This window comes from Papaver somniferum, chromosome 2 (assembly GCF_003573695.1).
Source record: "Papaver somniferum cultivar HN1 chromosome 2, ASM357369v1, whole genome shotgun sequence".
NCBI classification, from domain to species: Eukaryota; Viridiplantae; Streptophyta; class Magnoliopsida; order Ranunculales; family Papaveraceae; genus Papaver; species Papaver somniferum.
In genome coordinates this window covers 172,158,014-172,182,619 of record NC_039359.1, presented here as the reverse complement: position 1 = coordinate 172,182,619, position 24,606 = coordinate 172,158,014, and the positions used below count along the sequence as shown (strand labels likewise).

The window sequence follows — 24,606 nt, the reverse complement described above, 5'->3', positions numbered from 1 at the left end:
CCATCCAAGTTTTTCAGTTACGGCAACTGCTTGCCGCAATTTTGTTTGCAATTGTGCATCAGGTCTGAAGTAACCTAAAGTGGGAGAAAACTGAAAGGGAATTTTGGGTACTTAAAAAATCACAACGCGGTACCTGATGCCGTTCGTGTCGAAGGATTGAAATTTTAGGTTGTCTTTTTTTTTTGTAGTCGGTACTCATCGTAGAGTAGAGTGGTCTAGTTTTCACTTTTCAGTTGTTAGTGGTGTCATGCCTTGGTACTCCACTGTTTATCAAAAGGGATAAAACTAAAACTTTCTAATTTTTAATTGATAAGTTTTATTCCAGGCTCAGTAATACAAAAAGATCAAATCTTAATGTGGCTGGCAGAACAGTAGTAACTAAGCATGTTCTCTCTAGTCTTTCTGTTTACCATATGTCTTGCTTCCCTTTTCCGAAAAAAATTACTTCCAAGATTGACTCAATTCAAAGAGAATTTTGGTAGTCGAAGAAAAACTCAAGAAAATGGGCTTATTTTCGTTCTCGGGGAGATATAGGGAAGTCCAAAATGAATGGTGGTCTAGGTATTAGGAATTCTTATGTAACAAATAGGGTTCTAATTTCTAAATTGGGATGGAGAATCTGCAAACACCCTGATCAGCTAGTTACAATTTTTCTTAAGGATAAGTATTACCCAAATTAGAATTTATTAGAAATTGATAAGGCTGCAAACAGTTCTTCACGGATCTGGAAAGGTATAATTAAAAGTTTGGTTTCCCTTAAAGCTAATACCGTGTACAAGATAAATGATGGCAATTCTGCAAAAATTTGGTACTCTAATTGGTTACCAGGTAGTTCTTCTCCTCCTACTTCTGTTAACCCTGACTTTAGTAAGTATAATTTGGTTAATGAACTCATAAATACTCATGATAATAGATGGAACATTAGTCTGCTTACTTCTCTGATTTCGCATGAAGATATTATTAGAATTAAGTCAATAAGAATAAATGTTACAAAAAAGGATGAAATAATGTGGTCTCATTCTGTGAATGGTAAGCATACAATTAAGTCTGCCTATAAAGCTTATACGAATGAATCTTTCTCTTGTGAAGATGCCTCTTTCTGGAAAAAACTTTGGTCCTTCGAATTTCTGCAAATATCAAGTTCTTTATGTGGAAGATTTTGCTCAAATGTTGCCCGCTAATTCAGTTCTTAAATTCTATAATTCTGCCATTGATGATTGCTGCCCATTATGTAGAAATGAAGTTGAAACTTTGATGCACCTATTTTTCATGTGTCCAATTGCTTCTCATATCTGGTTTGCCCTCTCCTTACAACATATGGTTAATACAGCTTTGGACTAGATTGAAGATATTTTTGTTTATTGGTTTGACAGTCTGTTGGGAACTTCTCCTTATACTGTGATGTGGCCAAGCATCAGAGCAATTGTATTATGGTCAATTTGGAAGTTAAGATGTGATGTAGTTTTTCGGAATGCCCATATTAATCTTGATAAAACATTAATGGATGTTAGAAGATTTAGTAACACCTATATTGTTTCTACTCCTCTGTCTAATAATGTTGTTAGGTTGGGAATAAGGACTCCCATCCAGGATATTGATCATATCATGTCCATTGATGGGTCTTTCAAAAATTGTAACATGGGTATTGGTATTGTTCTTCGTGACATTACAGGAAGAATAAAGAGATGCAGAGCGGACTTTGGACTGATTCCTAGTGCTGTTGGTGCTGAGGCAGCAACTCTAATTTTGGCTTCCTCTTGGCCAGGGAAGATGGATCTTTCTAAAGTCCTTCTTGTGAGTGATTGCCTTCAACTTGTGGACTTTGTGAATGAAGGTAAAGGTGATATGGACTGGTGGAGTATGGATCTCTTAGAAGAATGTCGGATTTCCCTTTCATGTAGTAGGAACTTTAGGGTTATTTATGTCAAGCGTCTTAAAAATAAATTAGCTAATCGACTTGCTCGACATGCTAGAAAGTTTAGTTTGAAAAACATATGGAATTCTCCCCCTTAGTTCTTGAACAATATTTCGAGGAAAGAATCCTTAACTACAATTTGTAATGGTTTATTTGGTTAATGTTATTGTGAGTTTTCTCAGCAAAAAAATAAAAATAAAAAAAATAAATAATAAAAAAAGGTTGTTAGTGGTGTCAAGATTTTATCAGGGAGGGGCGTAAATGTAATCGAACCCATCGTATTTTTATTTTCTTCTCTCCCGTCTGACAGATATAACCACTCTCTCTAGAATTAGAACCCCCGAAAGAAGAAAGGAAAAAAAAAATCTAGGGTTTCGTACGTTTTCTCGTTCAATCAAATATTATTCACTATGGATGAAGAAGAAGAAAGTCCAGGTGTTTCTAGAGTTGACGATGAACAACAATCAAACAACAAGGTAGTAGTAGTAGAAGAAGAAGAAGAAGAAGAAGAAGAGAAGAAGTTGCGCGAAGAAGAAATTGTAGTTGAGTTACCAGAAAACCCTCCTCAACAATTCGAGTTACTTCCTCAGGTAAATGATACCGAAATGGTTGTTGAGAAAGAAGAGGAGGAGGATTCTATGGTTGTTGTTTCAGAGATGGTTGATGAACTTGTTGGTGAAAACCCCCCTACTATTCTTCTCGATAAAATTAATAATGACAATACGAATGATGATTCCAAGGTAGTTGAATTTAGTTCTTCTCAGGTTGATGATTCGGAGGTAGTTGAAAAACTTACTCTTCCTGGTGTTCAAGCATCGGTTGATTCAGAGATAGTTGAAACCCCTCCTTCTGAGGCTGTTGCTCAACATTTGGTTGATTCAGAGATAGTTGATAAACCTCCTTCCGAGGTTATTGTTCAACAATTGGTTGATTCTGAGAAAGTTGAAAATCATCATCCTGAGGTTGTTCAAGAACTGGTTGATTCAGAGGTTGGATCACCTTCTTCGAAGATAATTAAATCCTCACCTCATGCTGTGGAGGAAATGGTTGATTCAGATATAGTTGAAAACCCTACTTTGTGTGTTGAAGATATGACTGAGGATTCAAAGTTATCTGAGAACCCTAGCCGTCCTCTTGTTGTTGAAGATATGATTGAAGTTTCAGATGTAGTTGGAAATTCTTCCGATGCTGCATTAAACCTTACTCTTGTTGGGAAACACATGAACGATGAGTCTCAACTTATTGGGAACTCTGAGGTTGTGGCAGCCGAAATGGGGGATTCACAAATACTTGAAAGTCAGGTGGTGGAAGAAACAGGTGATACACAAATACTTGGAAACCCTCCTGTTGTAGCAGAAGAAATTGAAGTCTCGAAGATAGCGGAAGACGCCGTGGAAATTAATGATATGGAACTTGTTGGAGGTGCTGGAAATGTAGGAGAGGTAGACGCCTCATCAATCATTGCAGATTCTTCTGTAATCCTTGTAAAGGATGACTCGAATTTGGTTGGAAGTTCTCCTATTATCCCAGAGGAGGGCAATCAGGAGATGAAAGGAGGATTGCCAGTACCCACAGGTATGGAAGACTCAAAATTGGTTGGAGATTCTCCTGTTATCCCAGACAAGCCCAATTCGGTGATTAAAGTAGGTGCTCCAGTCGACACAGATATGGATACAAAATTCATTGGAGGTTCTCCAGTTACAGTAGATATTGAAGATGCAAAATTGGTTGGAGGTTCCCCAGTTATCCTGAACATGGATGATTCAGAGTTGGTTGGAGGTTCCCCTGTTGCAGAAGAATCTGTTGCTGAAGAAGCAACACCTTTAGATGAAATGGATTTGGAGGAGATGGATATTGCGGAAGAGAGTGGGAAAGGTACACCTAAAAGGAAACGTGGTCGTGCAGCTAAGGCTCCGGCAAAACCCGCGACGAGGAAGAAAATTGAAGAGGATGTTTGTTTCATTTGCTTTGATGGAGGCAACCTTGTCCTTTGTGATCGCAGGTTAGGATTTCCATTTTATTTTGTTTGACTAATTCAGATGACATCGGATGTGTTAATTTCTCACAGGTGTCGTTAGATTTTGTTCTGCTGATAAATAAGTGTGTCTTCTGGATTGTTAGGGGTTGTCCGAAAGCGTATCACCCTGCTTGTGTTAATAGAGATGAGGCGTTTTTCCGTACAAAGGGACGTTGGAATTGTGGTATGTTCCTGATTTCTAGTTCTTAACGAAACAGCTGCAAAGCACAAAAACCCTGCAATTTGGGATTTATTGTTCTCTTCCTTGTCTTACTATGATGCTATCAATGTTGGTCATTTTGTTTGATATCCCACTGTGTTCCTGAATTTGTACTGTGGCTTTCATGGTTTTAAAGATTTTAGGACTGGTGAAGGACAGTTTCAGTATGCCGAGAACAACTAACTGAAGAAGGGTATTATTGAACATTTATTAGCGAAATGGTCATTGCAGGGTTGTAGTTGTACGGAAGTTGTTATATTACTAAGTGTCCAACATAATCACATTTTCTTTCTCATTTTGGAGAGCTTCTAAAAATGTTCAATTTCTGTATTTTTTTCTTGTTCTGTAAAAGGTTTGAAGGTGCATTAGACAAGGGCATTACTTACTGAAGACAAGTAGTAAGAAATCAGCGCCAAGGAACAAGAAGTTCCATTTGCAAAATAGCTCAGGATATTCTTGGGATTGGAAATTAGAGGAGTTAATTGACATCTTTTAGAGTGAAATTCCCCAATGATGCCCATGTTTGGGAATCTGATTTTTTTATTCACGCGTCTACTTATAGCTTGTGGAATTGCATTTTTTGTGTAGCTTGCAAGGTTGGGGTGGTGCTTCCCTTCTGAGAGCCCGACAGCTTAAGATTCAAGACGGCATACTATGTCGTTGTTGTTGATTATTGTAAATTATGGGTTTAACTTGGTTTTTAAGATCAGAACTGCGACCTCAAGCTAAATTTTTTGAACTACGGAGGTAGTGGATGAGATCAGCAAAGCTGGCTCGTTGATCAGTTGTCCATGTTAACTAAGCTGATTCTATTCTTCGTCACATTAACTTAGATGTAGTGCTCAACTATATGTAGTTTGGGTTACTTTCTTTATCTTAATCGTGTTCACCACTCCTTAAAACTGATGTAGATAAAGGAGATCTTTAAACCGAGAACAATAAAAAAGGACATTACTGATACATGTAGATTTAACAGTCATTAAGCTAAAGATTCTTAGTGCTATCCAAGACCTTTAAATCAAAGCGCCACCCATCTCAGGAAATTTTTCTATTATAGAAATTTACTATCTTGGCCTGCCGTAAAGGGGTCAAATTATTTTTGGAACCGTGTTTTGAGGATGGAACAAGAGTTATCCATTGTCTTCAATGAAAAGTTGAGATCATTGGATTTGGTTATTTTGGTCAACTCTTTCTTGTTTTTCCAGCGACTCGTGTCTATGCACTCAATTTCAGTGTAGTTGTTCCTCTTCTAGGCCCTTAAGAGTTCTTTCAGTTTGTTCCTGATTTACCTGGAGTTGTATCATACTGTGGGTGATGATTTATGTTTATTTGGTGGAGGTCAGAAACTAGAGAATATTTGTCTTTGTGAAAGTTTGGAGGAATATAGTGTAGGTGGAGGAATATATTGTAGGTCTAGGTTGAAACTTTAGAAAGGAGCTTATTAGTGACGTACAACTTAAGGATTGCCGAGAGAGCATTCAGTATTCAATCAAGGTTAATGATGTTAATTTACAATGTGTTGAGAGCCTATGGTCGTGAGAAAAATGGTTAGAAAGAACATCTCTTCGGATTGTCCTCCCGTATTAAGTTGATACAAAACATTTGAAGCCTAGGAATGTTGGGTTAGAATATCAGAATTAACTGTCTCATCATCGTTTTGAATCTTTGAAGTTTGAAACAAAATTAATAGTGTTTATGTTTTTTGTTTTCCTTTGACTCTTGTGAAATTATGCCTCTGCCGTGGTAGCTTAAAGAGTGTCTTTGTTACACTCCCTTGTTTTTATGTTTGTGTTAACTATAGTGTGAGGTCTACGTACTGAGCTTATTTATATGTTTGCTTCCTTTTGCCACCTCAAGTAAAGAATGGTATACCACCTCAAGTAAAGAATGGTATACAATAGTGTTAGGTCTGTGTACTGAGCTTATTTATATGTTTTCCAGCGACTGGAATCTAGTGTACATGTTCTAATTACGAATAGTATACATACAACTGGAGAAGAGAGATCTTTTTGTTTGCAATCATATGCACTCAAGTTCAGTGTAGTTATCCTCTTCTAGGCCCTTAGGAGTTCTTTCAGTATGTTTCTGATTTGCCTGGATTTGTATTATGCCGTGGGTGATGATTTATGTTTATTTGGTGGAGATCAGAAACTAGAAAATGTTTGCTGTCTATTGTGAAAGTTTGGAGGAATATAGTATAGGACAAGGTTAAAACATCAGGATGGATCTTATAGTGACTTACAGCTTAAGGATTGCTGAGAGAGAATTCAGGATTCAATCAAGGTTAATGATGTATTGAGATGGTTAGAAAGAACGTCTCTTCGGATTGTCCTTCCATATTAAATTGATACAGAACATTTGAAGCCTGCCGATGTGACTGTAGTACAGTGGTAAAGTCATTGGGTGATGATACCAGTGATCTGAGTTTGAAACTTGCCAGCACCAAATTCTTAAACCAATAAATAAAAGAACATTTGAAGCCTAGGAATCTTGGGTTAAAGTATCAAATTTAACTGTCATATCGTCGTTTTGAATCTTTGAAGTTTGAAACAAAATTTAGTACTGTTTATGTTTTCTGATCCACTCTTGTGAAATTATGCCTCTACCGTGGTAGCTTAAAGAGTTTCTTTGTTACACTCCCTTGTTTTTATGTTTATGTGTTAACCATAGTGTTAGGTCTGCGTACTGAGCTTATTTATATGTTTGCTTCCTTTTGCCATCTCAAGTAAAGAATGTATTCATGAATAACTTATTTCTGTGTCACTAGATGTTTATTCACATCACATCTGCTTTATTTTTTGATACGTGGAATCCCGTGTGAATTTTTTTGAGGGCAATCCCATGTTGGTTTTCTCCTATTATACATGTTTACTATTACAAATAGAAGAAACTATTTGACTCGTTATATATTAGGAAATGAAGTTGTTGAATATATCATGCACTCTCAATATGTGAATTGATGCTTTTCTTCTGCAGTCCTTGGTGATACTTGACAACTAGGATTTCTTCTCTAGATTGGTGTCAATCCTAAGTTCCTGAATATTTTGATTGTCATTCTTTTCAGGTTGGCACATATGTAGTAACTGCGAAAAGGCTGCTCAATATATGTGCTTCACATGTACGTATTCACTGTGCAAGACTTGCATCAAAGAAACTGATTTTTCATGCGTCAGAGGAAATAAAGGCTTCTGTCAAGCGTGCGTAAAAACCATTATGCTGGTCGAAAAGAACGAGCAGGTAAACAAGTAAACTGTATGAAGAATGATACCGGAGTAGCTTTAAATTGTCAATTTGTTTGTTGCTTGAGCATAGGTACATCCTCTATGGATTTAGTTTTTTACTTTTTTTTTAATCATTGTGTATCAAGCTCTTTCGTTTTATGATAATTTGTTTTTCCATCACGGGCTCATTTTCATGCTTAGGGTGATTATGATGACAAGAATAGTTGGGAGTTTCTCTTCAAGGATTACTGGCTTGATCTGAAAAGGAATCTGTCATTAACACTAGAGGAGCTCACTCAAGCAAGAAATTCTTCAAAAGGTTGTGGTGTATCAGCTCGTAAGGAGGAGTTCTCTGATGAAATTCCTAATGTCAACACTGATCAAAGGTCCAACTCAGACAGCGGTTCTGAACGCCCAAAAGTAGCTGCAACTCTGAAGAAAAGGAAGTCCAAAAGAAAATTAAAGCTTTCCACCAAGGAGGATGTCTCTGGTAGTGACGGGCACTCAATGGTGGGTGATAATGAGTGGGCATCCAAGGAGCTCTTGGAGTTTGTTGCGCACATGAAAAATGGCAATACATCCATTTTATCCCAGTTTGATGTCCAAGCTCTCTTATTAGATTACATAAAGAAGAATGATCTTCGTGATCCTCGTCGCAAAAGTCAAATTGTATGTGACACAAGGTTGAAAAATCTATTCGGTAAGGAACGTGTTGGACATTTTGAAATGTTAAAGCTTCTTGAATCTCACTTTCTTTTGAACGAGGATGCTCAAGCTGATGATCAAGAGGGAAATGTTGATACTGAGGCTAGTCAGTTGGATGCTGAAGGCAACAGTGAAGCCTCCACAAAAGCTGGGACAGATAAGAGACGAAAGAGAAGTAAAAAATCTGAGAAAGGTCCACAGTCAAATGTCGATGATTATGCGGCAATTGATGTGCACAATATTAACTTAGTTTACCTGAAAAGGAACTTGATGGAAGATTTGCTTAAAGATATGGATTCATTTGAGGATAAGGTTGTTGGATCTTTTGTAAGAATAAGGATTACGGGTGCCGGACAAAAACAAGATATGTACCGACTGGTTCAAGTTGTAGGTAAATATCAGAACTATGGTTTCATTTGGTTGTGATGTTAAACCTTGACTCATCAAATGACATTTGAAAAACTGTTCTATGATTTTTTTACAGGCATTGGGAAGGGAAAGCCTTATGAAATTGGTAAACAGAAAACTGATGTTATGCTGGAAATTTTGAACTTGAATAAAACAGAAGAGGAGAGTATAGATAGGATTTCAAGCCAGGACTTCTCCGAGGTGATCAAACAGAAAGTTTATAATACAAGTGTTTACATCCTTTTTCGATCCTTTTTTATTTAGCATGCTAGGTTAAAGTTACCTCTTTGGGCTAAAAATGCACATGTCTTCATACTTGTCCACAAACTAGTTACCCTTTGAGTTTACTATAAAATGATGTCATGAAGTGGGGCGTCGATCTTAGATATTAGTGGATATTCTCATTTTTGTGCAGCATTCTCCACTTGCTTGCCAAACTGAAGGAAGAAATGGGGAAAAAAAAACACCAAACCAAACCACCGTATTTAGTTTGCAGGCGAACAATGCTGTAGCAGCCGTTTCCCTTCAAGTTTCTGTTACATCCTTACCCTGAGATATGCATCCCAAATCGTGATTTAAGACACCCTTCTTGTCGAACCTGATTAGGGTCATCCACAATCCTTTCCTGGAGCTGGTTCCTAAATCAAGAAGTGCAACCCAAGATCTGAACTTCTGAAGGGCATGTCATTAAGGCAAAGAAGCCCCTGCAACAATTAAAGCCTCCAATACAATGTTTAGATCAAGTCCTTTTCATTGCAAGGTCCAGGATGAAAAATGAGAAGGATCAGGTGGACTAGTTTTTGCCCCACTTATGGATTTGTACCGTTAATTCCTCATCCACTGAGGCACACTATCATTCATTAAGTTAATTATGAGAAAAATACATAAATCCAATCCCCTGCATGGGGAGGATTGCATCTAGCTGGGTTTAGGTATTTTGATCTAGAGAGATGGCGATTCCCAGATACAGATAGTTCGTGGAATGAACTCTGGAAGACCTTATCAGTGTATAGTAAAGCTGAAGTTTCAATTGCGAATTCTTATATGAGCAGAAACCATAAGATTTAGGGAGTAGCCACCAGAAACTGTAATAAATATGCTTATTTTATTGTAGCTGGCACTTCATATTTTAGTTAACCTTTTGTAAATGTTCTCTTTGCAGGATGAGTGCAAGCGTTTAAGGCAGAGCATAAAATGTGGTTTGATTGGTCGATTGACTGTGGTAATTTGCATTTTGCTTCACCATTTGATTTCAGCAAAAGAATGCAGAATCTCTTGTTGACAAGCATTTGTGGTTGATGGATTGTAGGGTGATATTCAGGAGAAAGCCATCGCCCTCCAGGCAGCACGAGTAAATGACGTGAGTTTTCTATCCGTGATCCACGTCTACCCTTATGGTCATTTTTCATTCAGTTGCAGATATGCCGTATTTATGCTAGTAAAGATTGATTATTTTAGTTACTTAATTTCCTTGTGACCTTTCTCGATTTGTTTATTTTAACTTTCTAAGCATCTCCGCCCTAGAAGTTTCTGGTAACTTGTAATCGCGCTTATGCTAACTTTGTTCTTGCAGTGGCTGGAAGCAGAGAAACTACGGCTTAATCATCTCCGTGATAGGGCAAGTGATCTTGGAAAAAGAAAAGAATATCCTTTATTAAAAAGTCTAGCTGTGTGGTTAATTTGGCATGATAGCGTTCTTATTATTAATTGAAAACATGCCATTAGTTGGTCCGCATCTGTAAAAAGATCTCGTCTGCTATTCTAGCAATTAGTAATTATATGGTATTCGTTGCTTTGTTATTATTGTCCTAAACGACATGGTTCAGCTGTCTTGATATTGTTAGATGTAGTCACGGAATCACGGAATAATGTATGAATCTACATTTGGGTAAACAAGAATATGAAGACCAGTCTTTTGGTATGTGTGCTTAAAATTTTCTTTTAGGAGGGTTTTCAACTATTTTATCCCATACAAAAACCTAACTCGATGTATCATCCTGTATCATATTCAATCCCAGGTTCAAGATTGCAGTTTATTTCTTGTCCATGTGTGCCATTTTTACTTCATTTTATAATGAAAAAAAAGTAGTTAAGGAAAATAGTAATCTTTGTTGATTTATCATTTGAATTATCCGTCATTGCACGTGAGCACAAGAGTTGCAATATATGCTACTAAAACTGCTAACAACTATCCCTGATGCATTCCTTGACCTCATCTCCACGCTAAGAGAATGTGTAGAGAAGTTGCAGCTTCTGAACAAACCTGAAGAGCGGTTCCGTAGGCTACAGGAAGTTCCTGAAGTACATGCTGACCCTAACATGGATCCTAGTCACGAGTCCGAAGAGGAAGAAGAACCAGAAGCAGATGATAGAAAACGAGGTCTTTGGATTTTGAGACATTTGTTTTGCGTCTTGTTCCCTTTTGTGCTTCTATTTATTAATTCTTTTCTATTTACAACTGTCCTATAGATAACTACTTGCGATCAAGAGATGCTGGATATAGTAGGAAGGGAAGAGAACCTATATCTCCGGGGAAAGCAGGTTCAAAATTAAATGATGCATGGAGTGGTTCGCGAAAGGGCTCAAGTACTAGTTGGGAACCAAGCAGAAAAACATCCACACGAGGATCCTGGGATAGGAGAGGCGGTGTAGACGGAACAAATGAAACCTCACCTATTCGAGGAAGAGATGCTCAAGTATCCAGAAACCAGGCCCCTACACCTGCGTTTGACTCTGACACTTGGAGTGGCCAAGCAGTAGTTAGATCTGAACAATCTTCTCAAACGACACCAACTTCTCTGTCTACAGGAGCGGCCACATCTTCTAGTGCCTTGGAAGCAGAGAAAATTTGGCATTACAAAGACCCATCTGGGAAAAAACAAGGACCTTTCTCAATGGTGCAGCTACGAAAGTGGAGTACTACTGGGTATTTCCCCGCTGGTCTGAAGGTATGGAGAGATGGAGAAGAGCCCGAAGATTCTATATCATTGACTGATGCATTGAGTGGGAAATTTGAGAGTGACTTGCCGCAGTGGGACAACAAGTTTTCTACCCCTCAAACAGCAGGATCTGGATCTGGATCCGACATTACCAGAATGAATAATGTGGGTAGTGCATCATCCTTGCATATTGTTAAGCCTGCTGAAGTGTCCAATCATGGCGAGAGAATGGATTACCAAAATCCACCTACTCCTACCCCTACACTGTCGACAAGTGTTGGAAGTTGGTCTAATGTTGGCTGGAGTGGTCAAACTCCTACTCAAGTAGTCAATGGTGTGCAGCAACCAGGTAGATCAGTGAAAACGTCTGTTGAATGGGGTGGACATTCACCTACTCCAGTCGTTGGAGAAGGAAGCTCTGGTTTGGTGTCTGTTTCCATTTCGCCATCAGATTCAGTAAAATCAACCGAGGGGGGAGAAAATCCACTTACTATTAGAAGTAACTCAGTGGAAATGCAAGGAGTTGTGGCGTTAGCTGCTAATCCTAGCATCACAACTTGGAATGCGTCCGGTCATAGTTACAATAATAAGGCTCCAGAAGAAAATCAGGTATGGAGGTCTGCTGATTCAGCTCACAAGATACCAAATATTATGATAAATTCGAGACATGGGGGTTTACAATCTCAAGGATGGGTTGCTCCTGCTCAACTTCAGGTTCAAGATTTACCTACTCCAACCCCTACTACCACTGCCACTCAAGTTGTGTCATATTCTAATCCAGGATTTACAGTTTCAAACTCAGTACAACAGCAACAGCAGTTTACGTCTTGGTCTCCTACGCCTAATACACAGAGTGGTAACCCATGGGCAACAGCTCCAAACATGCAGCAGCAACTATCTCCAGTGCCGCCAAATCCTAACATGCAGCAGCTGGCCTCCATACCACACACGCAGCTGCCACCGCCTCCTCCTCCCGTACATATGCAGCAATCACCTCTTGTCACTAGCAACCCAGGGTGGTGTCCCCCTCCAGCAAATGCAAACATGGGTTGGGGAGGTTCAGTGCAAGGAAATGTCAACATGGGAAGTTGGGTAGCACCACAAATACAGCCGCAGGGAGCCAATAATGGGGGTATGCAGCAGTGGGGGGGAAATACTAACAACAGTAGTTGGGGTCCTTCACCTGCTGCAAATAACATGTCAGAGAGCCGACAGAAACATGATGGAAGATATTCTGGACATCGGGACCGGGGTGGTTATCATGGTGGTAGAGGAGATTCTAATCAGAGTAGTAGTGATGGTAGGCAACCCTGGAACAGACAACCATCGTTCAGAGGAAATGGAGGGTCTTCTGGGCAGAAGGGACCAAGAATGTGCAAATACTATGAGAGTGGAGATTGTAGGAGGGGAGCAGATTGTGAGTATCGTCATCACTAATGAAACATAGTGAACTGAATCAAAGAGGAAACTTGTACACGCAGCAGCAGAGTTACAAAGTGAGTGAGGTTTGATTTTCTTCTGTACAGAGCTGAACCCCCTTCATACCTCTTGGTTGCTGCAGTACCGTCTCTCCGTGCTTCCCCGCCCACCCTCATTTTTGTTCCCTTTTTCATTGCTTCTCATATCGAAGCAGTTTTAGTTAGTAATGTTAATTATCATGTCAAACTTGTGAAGTTTAGAGTTCTTTATCCACTTTTCTATTGTTTTTTCTTGGCTTCTCTTCACTTGTCAGTTCATTTTCTTAATCTTTTAATCTTGTAGAATTTTACCAAACGGCACCATCTTTTCTTTTGAAATCATACAAATGGTAATGTCACTGGCATCAATAAGTATTAAAGTTGATATCATTCGCAAATGGTATTTGATTTTCTTAATTTTTTTTTTTTTTTTTGTAAGTCCAAAATGTATTAATAAATAGCAAAATTACAAAGCAAAATAAATAGCAAGAAAAGAGGTCAGAAAACCCCAAAAACTTGCTACTTATTTGAAACGAAAATAAAATACATTTGGGTAAATAAGATACATTTGGGTATTCAACGGAATTTAAGAAATCTGGTCTCCCAGTATAGTGTCTTCCTTCCTCATTAGAAAGAGCACAACCTCTTTTCGCCATATTATCCGCTGCAAAGTTAGCCTCTCTATATGTGTGAATAAACCGAATATTCTCATAATTAGAAGAAACTTCCCTCCACCATTGCCAAACAAACCACGGAAGCGTTGAAGTAGTAAAAGCCGTCACTGCACTCATCGAGTCTGATTGAATACAAACTCTCAAATGCCCCCATTGAACAGCCCATTCTAGCCCAATAATAATTCCAAAGATTTCAGCTAGATAATTAGAGGTTATACCCAAACCAATACTCATAGCTCCAACCACATTAGCCTCATGATCCCTTGCAACAACTCCCGCTCCAGCTACACCCAGATTCCCACGAGCAGCGCCATCACAGCAAAGCAACAGCTCCCCCAAATCCGGAGTAACCCACCTGCATTCAACCGGTTCCAGCGTCTTCACCTTTTTATGGGAGACATTAAAAAGTCCAAAACCTTTAAGTCCTCCACTGTATTGTTCATGTGCCCTTTGAGCCGCCTGGAGTATTCCATCACCTGATTAAAAACAGATTTTTGAAAGAAGCTCTAGCAAACCCTTTTGTTTTCATAAACAAAACGGTTACGAGTCATCCACAGTTCTGACCTGACGACCAAAACAGCAAGCAACCAAAGCTCCCTTATCATGCCGCTCCTACCCCGTGCAACCTTGTAAGCAGTATACAGATTTAGATGCGAATGCATTCCAAAAATATCATACATCCAGCTCCACGCCTTGAAACTGCCAATGTAATTGGGTTTCCAAACCCTGCGATCAACACCATTCAAAGGCCTAAGCAGATCCTCCTCAACGAAACCAGCAGCTAACTAAGTATTTCGACAATCTTCACTCAAATTCCAGCCTTCTTCATTCAGCATATCCCCCACCAAAATAGCACGATCCAGTGCATAGTCTTCAAGTAAATCAACAATAGCTACATCCCTAACCATACATCATAGTAAAGAGAAATATTACAACCATCACCAATTAAAACCTTAGAATTATCCTCCACCAAAGTGCAAACCCATTTAATACCTGATAGAATAGAAGATTTCACATAATGAACCAACTTACCATTCCTCATAAAAAATTTAGTTCGAAGAAAACGAGCCCAAACCTTATTAGAGTTAAGGATTTTCCACCAAAGACCCATAAGAAGCGCTTTATTCATAACACTCAACTGAGTTATACCCAAACCACCTTCCTCATAAGGAGCACAAATCTTGTCATAAGCGACAACAAATGACCTACTCACTTTTGAATCACCAGACCATAAAAAATTCCAAATAGCAACTTCACACTCATGAAAAAATTTCCTTGGCCACTTAGAAACAACCATACTATGAATCGAATAGCTAGCAATCACATATTTCACCAACACCACTCTATCTTGAAAAGAAGGCATCCTTTCCTTCCAACCCGCAAGTTGTTCCTTGATCTTCTCAACAACATTGGCGACATGATGATATTTAATTGCACCAGGCATAACCTTAACCCCTAAATACCTATCCGTAAAAACAACAATAGACATCCCCAGAAATTCAGAAATAGTTGCTCTCTTATTCAAAGAACCACCACCATAATATAGTTTACTCTTCTATCTACTAACTGTTTGACCCGAAGCACGTTGATATAAACTCAACAAATCAACCAGATTTCTCAAACTTTTCATATTACCTTTACAGAAAATCATAATGTCATCAACAAAAAAGAGATGAGTAGGAGCAATACCTTTTCTCTTAACCATATGAGTCATCTTGCCCTCACGAAAGAGTTTCGTGGTATTCCTACTTAAGACATCCTCAATCAACACAAAAATAAGAGGGGACAATGGATCACCCTGACGAAGCCCTCTATCAATACTGAAGAAACCTACCGGACTACCATTGACAAGAACCGAAATTCTAGCAGACTTGAGAATTTGGAGAATCCAGTCACACCAACTCTCAGAAAATCCATATCTTCTAAACACCTCCAAGATAAAAGTCCAACTAACCGTGTCAAAAGCCTGAGTTATATCGAGCTTTAACCCAACATTACCATCCTTCCGCTTAATCTGCATTTCATTCACCATCTCTAAAGCTAGACTAATATTTTCATGGATATTTCTCCCTTTGATAAACGCTACTTGCTCCTCATAAATCAAGTTATCCAAAACACTACCAAGCCTCGTAGCTAAAATCTTAGTAAAAATCTTAAAAGAGAAGTTACTAAGACCAATCGGCCTAAAGATTCAAAGAGTATTTGCACCTCTCTCTTTAGGAAAAAGCATGAGAAGGCTAGAATTCACACCGCGAGGAATGAATTTATTAGACCAACAAAACAGAATAACATTAACCAAATCCTCCCGGATAATCTCCCAAAAATGTCTATAGAAAAAACTAGCAAACCCATCCGGTCCAAGCGCACTATCCGCACCCAAATCAAAAACTGATGCATGAATTTCTTCGATTGAGGGAAATTGATCGATTCTAGCACTCTCCTCTAGAGAAATACTATTATGATCAATATTAAAAAGACTCTCAATTGGAACTGAATTATCTCCATTAAACTTCGCCTCATAATAATCAACAATAAGGTTTAGAATTTGATCACAATCAGTCACCATCACCCCATTAGCATCCACCAATCCCGAAATAGTATTACTACTCCTACGAATACAAATGGAATTATGAAAGAAACTAGAATTACTAGCCCCTTCAACTAACCACTGATTTCTGGATTTTTGCTTCAACATAATGACTTGTTGCATTCTAATATCATTAACTTCCACTGCCACACTCCTCATCAAATTCAACTTGTCCACATCCGAAGGGTCTTCATCAGATAAACGCATTGAACTTTCAAGTCTAAGCTGAGCCTGTTTTAGCCTAACATTAACATTACCAAAAACTTCTGGATTCCACAACTTCATTGCCATTTTAAGACGCTTTATCTTTTGAGGATATATAAAGGTCGGTGAACCCACAATAGGTTCCTTCCAACTATCTTCAACCATACGCATAAAATCAAGATTCCCAAACCACATTTTTTGAACTCGAAAAGGAGCTCTTCTTGGTCTCGTATTAACAAACAGAAAACCAATAAGAATAGAATGATCGGAAACTTCCTAGGAAGCATCGCCAATTATTAAAATGATTCAACCAAAACTCATTAATCACCGCCCTGTCAAGCCTACTAATAATTCTTCGGACTCCAGATTGCATGTTAGACCAAGTAAACTTACAACCAAAAGACTCCGCTTCAAAAAGGCCATTGTCATCCAACCAATCACAAAGTTCATTCACTACTGTCGTTCTAGGAGTCGCAACATACTTTTTCTCTTCATTACGAAGAACACAATTAAAGTCCCCAATTGCCATCCATAGCACTTGAAGGAATCCCATATCTAACTGTCTCCAAAGATTTCTCCTAGTAGTTTGCACTGAGCTAGCATGCACGAGAGAAATATGAACACCATCAACACCAATGGTAATAGCTTGTTTAGAACAATTCACCACCACCGGATCAACAACATTCAAAGATCACATCACCTACAATTACCAATACACGTATCTGTAGATTTATGAATAATCGAATTACTAAAACCATCAATACGAAATCTTCGAACAGACCTTGAAGAAACTGACAGTCTTGGCTCAGCAATACCAATTATATTAGGTTTAAAGTCCTTAACTAATTCTCTAAGTTTAGCTTGTGCTTCATCACGCACAATCCCATTTATGTTCCAAAAGAGAACTCTCATTGGGAAACAACTTTAGGAGTGTTATTTATCTTAACTCTCTGCGCCAACCTAGTAGAATCAGTCTTCTGCCCTCCATTTTCAGGTTTAATCCTAGAACCAGCAGCACTTTTATTATTACTGTCAATCAAAGCTGTGTTTCCAGAATTCCGAGAACCACCTGTAGTACGTGCCATAATAACCGACGTCCTAGAAATCCACATACCAGAATTTTGATCAAACAAAGGAGCTGATCCATCTCGTATACTTGCTTGAACACTAGAACCAACAGTAACAGAGTTGTCATCATTCAAACCTAGATCAACATTCAATGCCTCAAACTGATTTGGCGAAACAATGTTTTCTCGAACAAAAAGGTCATCGGTTAAAGGAGTGTCGGATAAGTTAGCAGTTGTCCTATCAACAATTGAATTCCTACTCTTCCCTTCTTCAGAATTCAATGTTGATTTAGAATTAGGCATACCCTCCGTAGCCATAGTAGCTAAAACTATTTGCGCCTCTGCTCTTGGTCTAGTTCTTGCCAATTCAACATAGGAAGAACGAAATATAGCTTCATACTTGACTAACTCATCCTGCAACTGCTTTTCTACATCCACTTGAACACTCCCCGATAGCACCTCACCTTCCTCAAGACCAGAATGACCAGAGTTAACGTTTGCATGCTGGGCATGCACATCAGAAATCTGATTCCCATTAGGAACGTTATTGACATTGGCACGCTGGCCATTACCCAAAGTAACTTGGCTTCCATTAGGTAAACTGCTTACAACCTCATGCACAACCTGTATGACAGAGGCTGTCTTTCCTTTCTTACGTCGGGCTTCTTGCCAATCATTCCCAGCACCAACAGCATTACGACTACGTGCTTCTTGTGTGATAACCAAATTATTACCCCGTTGCAGTGACGCTGAAGCATGCTGCTGTGCATTACCAGCAGAATTCTTATGTTTCTTTCAACATTCAGAATCAACATGAAGAATAATCTTACACTTAGTGAAAAATTTAGGTCTTTTTTGAATCTCGATAGGTTGCCAGAAATCACGACCCCCAACAGTAATATGAATGCCATCAGTATCTAGTTCAGCAAAGTTAATATCAATGAGAACTGAAGCGTAATACCCATATTCATGATCCAATGTACGCTTGTCAACAACAATTGGAGTACCAAGGGATTTACCAAACGCCAACAACGTTTTCTCAATCCAAAATTCAACAGGCAAGCCGGTAAACTCAACCCATACCGTAGCATGAGAATTATTGTGTTTATCCTCATCAAAACCTGGAAACCGTTCCATTAAATTAAGCTTTTGCTGATCAAACATCCACGCCTCAACATTAAGAATCTTATTTCTATCTTCCTTTAATTGCAACCTGATACTCCCTCCATCCTAGTTTACTTGCCTAAATTGGATTTTGCAAAAACTTGAAAGAAATTCAAATTACTTCCACATACACCATCGATCTTCCAAACTGTTTGTTTAATATACTAGTATTCATATCCTAGTTTTTGTTTCTTTTTTGATAATTAGAAAATTTTAATGGGAAATATACCAATTTTTTGGTACAAATTTGCTAAAAAAAACACAATTTAGGAAAGTAAAGTAGGACGGAGGGAGTAATAAAAAAGCCCATATTCATAGGAATGAATTGAACACGGCCCTGACCTAACTGCCATTGTTGTTCAAAGCTATTCTTTACATCTTGAAAATTAACACCCTTAAAATCTAAACAACCAATAAGGCTGAATCTCCAAATATCACAACCCTCTTCATAAAAAGAAACAAGAAGTACAACTGGCGGCATTCCTTCTTTCAAAGTAGGGTTTGGCAGTGTATCCAAATCCAAAGTAGTTGTTGGAAGTTGTTTTTTGCCCAAAACGTTTTCAGCATAAGTGAGAACTCGCGTTTGGGGAGGATCAGAATCATCCCCCATCTCAAATCACCCAAGGATGATTGAGTAAAGCTAAGAGAAAAAGAAAAAAGTTTGAAAACCCTAAACTTTTCGCCAGAGAGGAAAAAAAATTAGGAAAGAGAACATTCAGTTATACTATCACGCCGATAATTACAATGATGACAGCTTATCATTTGAAAAAATATGACGATGAAAATAGTGTTAGAGGGGAAATTCGAATATATAAGTAAGTTTAAGAGGGAATTATAAAGAAAATAAATGATTCTAATTCTAATTTTGATCCAGGAATATTACCAATATTCCAACAGCTTATTATGATTTCAAAATATCATATCACTATAACATCCTACTACAGCCTTACACATCATGCAAGGTTTGTAAACTGTGTACTAGATTTTGTGCCCGTGCTACATTCAGGCATTTTTATTTTTTTAGCCATATTTTTTATTAGGTGTCATGGGTTTCGCCCCGCCTCATCACGATACATTTTTAATTAGGTGTAACTCGGTTTCACCTCGCCTCGCCCCGTCCCGATGCATTTTTGATTTGGTGTTGCACGGTTTCGCTCCCCGCCCGTCGCGATCCTTTTTGATTTAGGAGTGGCTTCGACTCGTCGCCCCGTCCCGATTTGATTTGGTAAAGCTCGGCTTCGCCTCGCCCCTTCCCGATTTGATATGGTAAACTCATCTTTTCTTTTAACCATATTATTCATTTAATGTGATATAGCTCTGCATGCCTCGTCGCCCTCTCTTGTCACGATGCATTTTTGATTTAGTGAAGGTTGACTTCGCCTCGTCTTGTCCAAATACATTTTTGATTTGGTGTGGCTCGGCTTCGCCTTGCCCCGTCGTGATGTATTTTTTATTTCGTGTGGCTCGACTTCGCCTCGTCCTATCGTTTATGATTTTTGATTTGGTGTGACTCGACTTCACCTCGCCCGCCCCATCACGATTCAGAAAAGTATGCATTTTTTAACTAATTGATCAAGCTTAAAGCCAAAGTGAATGGAGCTAAATATAGACAAAACTGAGTCTCTATAATCATACGTTCCTTTGTAATCAAAATATCAAATTGTTTAAAGCCCGACAGATGATGCCTTATTGTTCTACTAAGTTAAAAGATTAATTAAAATCAAAATACTACCCATGAACTTTCCTACCTACGTCATTAGCATCTGAAGACTTGCAACAGTGAAACATGCAAGACTTATTATTTCAAAAATTTATTACATAAGGTTTATGAGCTCTAGCTAAATGGGATTTGGAAATTCAAATTAACATGCAACCGAAAACTCCTCCTTAATTTGCAAACTATAAAACTTGGCATTTTTATTAAATTTAAGCTACCAATTATCTGGAGTGTAAATGTAGTTTCAGCATCCACTGTTTTGTACTGTTGGGAGCTACTAAGACTTTTGGATTTTGCACCATCTAATTCAGTCAACAAGTTTTTTGCACCATCTAACTTCACCTGTATCAATAACACTTATATGCTCATCACGAACAGTGTATCTCCTCAGTAATCAGACTTCGCCTTTGGTTTAGGATCAAATCAAATCTGGTGGAGCTTCTACTGGTCTACCACTTTTACTTTCTTTCCTCTTATCATTTTGCAGCAACTTTTGTATACAGACTTTCTATTCTCTCTTATTTCTCATTTGGTCACTTGATTTTAGCCTCCACAGATATAGTTTGTGAAATGGAAGGCTGCAGGGGACATGAGCAATGAAAAATGCCTAGCACTTACACATCTGCTTGAATATGCATTTTAGCTTGTCATAGTTCTCCCTGGACTCTTCTACATGCCCTGCACTTATACTTCAACGCTATAACATACGGAACACTCCTGCAAATTTCACCCAAGAATCCATGTTAGGAAAACATAATTTATGCTTCCTAATTAACTTCCTAATTGAAAGTCATCAATTAAAGCATGTCAAAAAGTTATAATATGAATAGGCGTCTCAACAGTAACAAAAAGTGATACCAAATATTCACTTGCACATTAATAATTCTTGAGCTTTGGTTAACAGTGAAAAATTGTTAGTGTACGTGCATCTTAAATCAATGTTATATATGCTATCGGATTTCTCATTTTAGTTCTTAATATTTTTAAAGCTGCAGTTTTTTTAATCCGATCTGCTCCTCATGCAAGACATTGTTGAACACATTCCAAAAAACCACCTTGAGTTGCTAACTGAAGTGGCGTTTTCCCTGGACAGCTGCAATGTCAATATTCAGGTTGTGTCAGTGCCAAATTACCAATAAATAACTTCAAATTACCAATAAAAAGTTCTTAACTAATTTAACCAATTCAAGATAAAAAAAGAAAACCATTAACTTTTAGAATAAACACAATCAAATGCCACTTCTATTCCCATTATCACTTCTTCTTTTTTCATGTTGAGCACTTACTCCTTCCTAAATGTAATTGATATCTCTTTTGGAAGACAACTCAGATGTTTACATGTATGATCAATTGCATACATCGATAAAATCATAAGAGACACTGACCAATGCTTACTCATATTGCATATCCAAGAATACATTCTAAGTTAATATTGCGTAAAGTTGATATGAAAGTCCAATTTGGTGAGAAACAAAAGTTCCTTGTTGAGTTAAAATTGGGTTACCTGGACAGGGGCTTACTATAGCTGCAAAGACCAACTGAACGACAACAAAGCCATCACTTGACAGTTGCGAATTGAGGTTCAATATTGCTGCGAAAAAACTCACAGAATTGAAACATACCAATTAGACCTAGATGGCAACATTGTAAACAAATTGTGAGCGACTTCAAGGTGATGCCACAACTTCCCTCCGTTTCTAGGAAGCCTCAAGCAGAAGAAAATAAAATGACTAATTAATTAGACATGCATATACTGTTATGTCTAACTACTTGAAGCATTCTCAAGAATGCTCCATAACTAAGGGAATTGTATTCTCGCTCAGCCTCATCACAAAATGATAATACAGTTTTTTTACCTCCCCTCCTTGCTGGTCTTGACATTTACCCTAGATGAGTACCTAGTGCTGCTCCAATAGTAATTCCAAGCATACACAACTCTGCAGACCTGTAGAGAAAAGGCCGAAGTGCAAATCAAATGTTCAATAAAACTCTAGAATCACATAAACAAAAAGAACAGTTTCAATAGTACACAAAAATACCAATAAACTAACAAAATCCTAGTAGATGAAATCAAATTAAAAACTATAAATCCTAATAAACAAACCAAACCCGAAACAGTTTTCTAATAACAAAATGTTTTTGATGAAAAAAAAGATTAGACACGGAAGATTAAGAACAATCAGATTAAGGATGTAGGGATCCAAGAGGGTAATGTTATAAAGGTTAGAAAGAATAACTATAACATATATTATATACTAGAATTTCACCCGGCACGATCTCCATAGTAAGTAAAAAAAATTATGTCAATTTAACCTTTGTCATTTTTTTTGTCGGCACTATATAAAATGACAATTATTTTCCTATGTTTTTTAATTGTTATGTTTTCTTTCTAAGAATTTCTTGGTTGACCTAAATATTTGTCTCGAAAAGATTATCGGGTGAAACATGTAGTAGGACCAACTAAAAACCTTTATTATCTCTATCGTCACTGGGTTTTTCTCGAATTTTTTTTCAGAAAAAATTGTGATCAGCCTGTATAATTTTTTTTTTGTATTAATAACCTTCTTATTTTCACACTAAGAAAATTAGCCACAACTTCGATAATAATGTTATTATGTCAAAACGACATAGAATAAACATTGCCACTAACACACTGAGCACCCGCACTACCATCATCGGAACCACTCATCACCACTACCTTTTCCACCACCAGTATTATCGTCAGCGGCTCCATGCATAACCACTCACAAAGACCACCCCGATTATGTATAATGATTATTAACAAATTTATTATTTATTTAATGAAAATATATTTCATTTAGAATGAGAGATTAGTAAAATATTGGTTGTGTGAAGTTAATAATAAAATAAGGATGAAAACAACCATAACCATCGATAGATCTTTTTCCTAAACAAATCTCAGTCCCTGTTTATCTTGCCTAACTTGTCCAAATGCAAAATTGAGATTAATACGTAAAAGAATAATTTTATGATTTTTTTGGTATGGTATGCAAGTAAAACACTAACAGTTTAGATATAAATAATTTTTTAGATGTCAAAAAGGGCCGGTGCCCAACTTATCGCTCGGATACCAATCAACTCATTATAAACGTTTGCTCTTTTGTCTTCTAACATAGCCCTCTGAGGCATCTTTTTATGTAAAATAATTTTTTCAATTGTAACCGCGCTTTATCTTGGTTTGGTATCTAACTTTCAGAATGACCTTGGTTTCTTTATAGTCCTCAACCGTTTATTTTCTTTCCTGTCCCGGTCCGACAAAAATCCGCCCTATAATATTTATTTTAATTTAAAATAAAATTTAAAAAAATAATTAAAAAACTAATATCAAATTAAAAAAATAACCAAAATTAACTAAGTAATTTATATACTTTAGGATACATTTCCCATCCCACTCCCACTACTTCTTCCAGCACCACCACCATTAATGTCACCACCCCACCGATCTCACGTGCAACACCCACCACCACCACCACTGATCCACCACCCTTCCCACCATCACAACCACTATTAATGTCCACTGATTTAATATACTATAAAATTATTATGTATTGTCTTAATGAAAGCTAGTATTATTTCAAATTTAAAAAAAACAAAAAAACAAAAACAAATTTAAAAATTAATATCAAATAAAAATATAAACCAAGGGTAACTAAGTAATTTATCTACCTTACGACACCTTTCTCATACCACTACCACTGCTTCTTCCACCACCGCCACCATTAACATTATCGCCCCACCATTCTCACCAACACTCACCACCGTTATCCCCACCGTCGATCCACCATTTCCGCCCACCATCACAACCACCATTAATGTCTAGTTATTTAATATAAATTTTTTATTATGTATTGTATTAATGGAAGTATATTTATTTGATTAATTAAACAACCATTTATTATGAAATACTAATAGAACATTTATTTTATTAATTAAACAAACATTTATTATGAAATATTAATAGAACATTTATTATTGATATTTAATTAAACTAATCATTTTACAGTCGTAGATTTAGCTTTCCCAAGAAGAGATCTGAACCACTCTTTAACTTTCCTAAATTGTCCAAACTATGCTTTATAATTAATTAAGAAAACATTTATAATTAAAAAATGATTAGTCATTTATTATGAGCAATTAGTGAAACACTAATTAAAGAACACTTTATAATGATTAGATTATTTATTATGTGCAATTAGTGAAATACTAATTAATAAAGAAATTATGATATTTAAGTTGAACAAACCACCACCGTTGATTTATCTTTTCTATTAATTCCAACCAAGGTGGAAC

General features: G+C 37.4%; 1 protein-coding gene across 1 annotated transcript; it reads left to right on the top strand.

Moving 5' to 3' along the window:
• Positions 1–2,202: 2,202 nt before the first annotated feature.
• On the top strand, positions 2,203–13,264 carry LOC113349798 (zinc finger CCCH domain-containing protein 19-like). The gene is made up of 10 exons (XM_026593837.1): positions 2,203–3,917; positions 4,037–4,116; positions 7,217–7,389; positions 7,575–8,469; positions 8,563–8,687; positions 9,649–9,708; positions 9,796–9,846; positions 10,060–10,130; positions 10,709–10,866; positions 10,956–13,264. The coding sequence occupies exons 1-10, from the start codon at positions 2,326–2,328 to the stop codon at positions 12,860–12,862; spliced, it is 5,112 nt and encodes a 1,703-aa protein (XP_026449622.1). The 5' UTR covers positions 2,203–2,325; the 3' UTR covers positions 12,863–13,264.
• Positions 13,265–24,606: the final 11,342 nt, after the last annotated feature.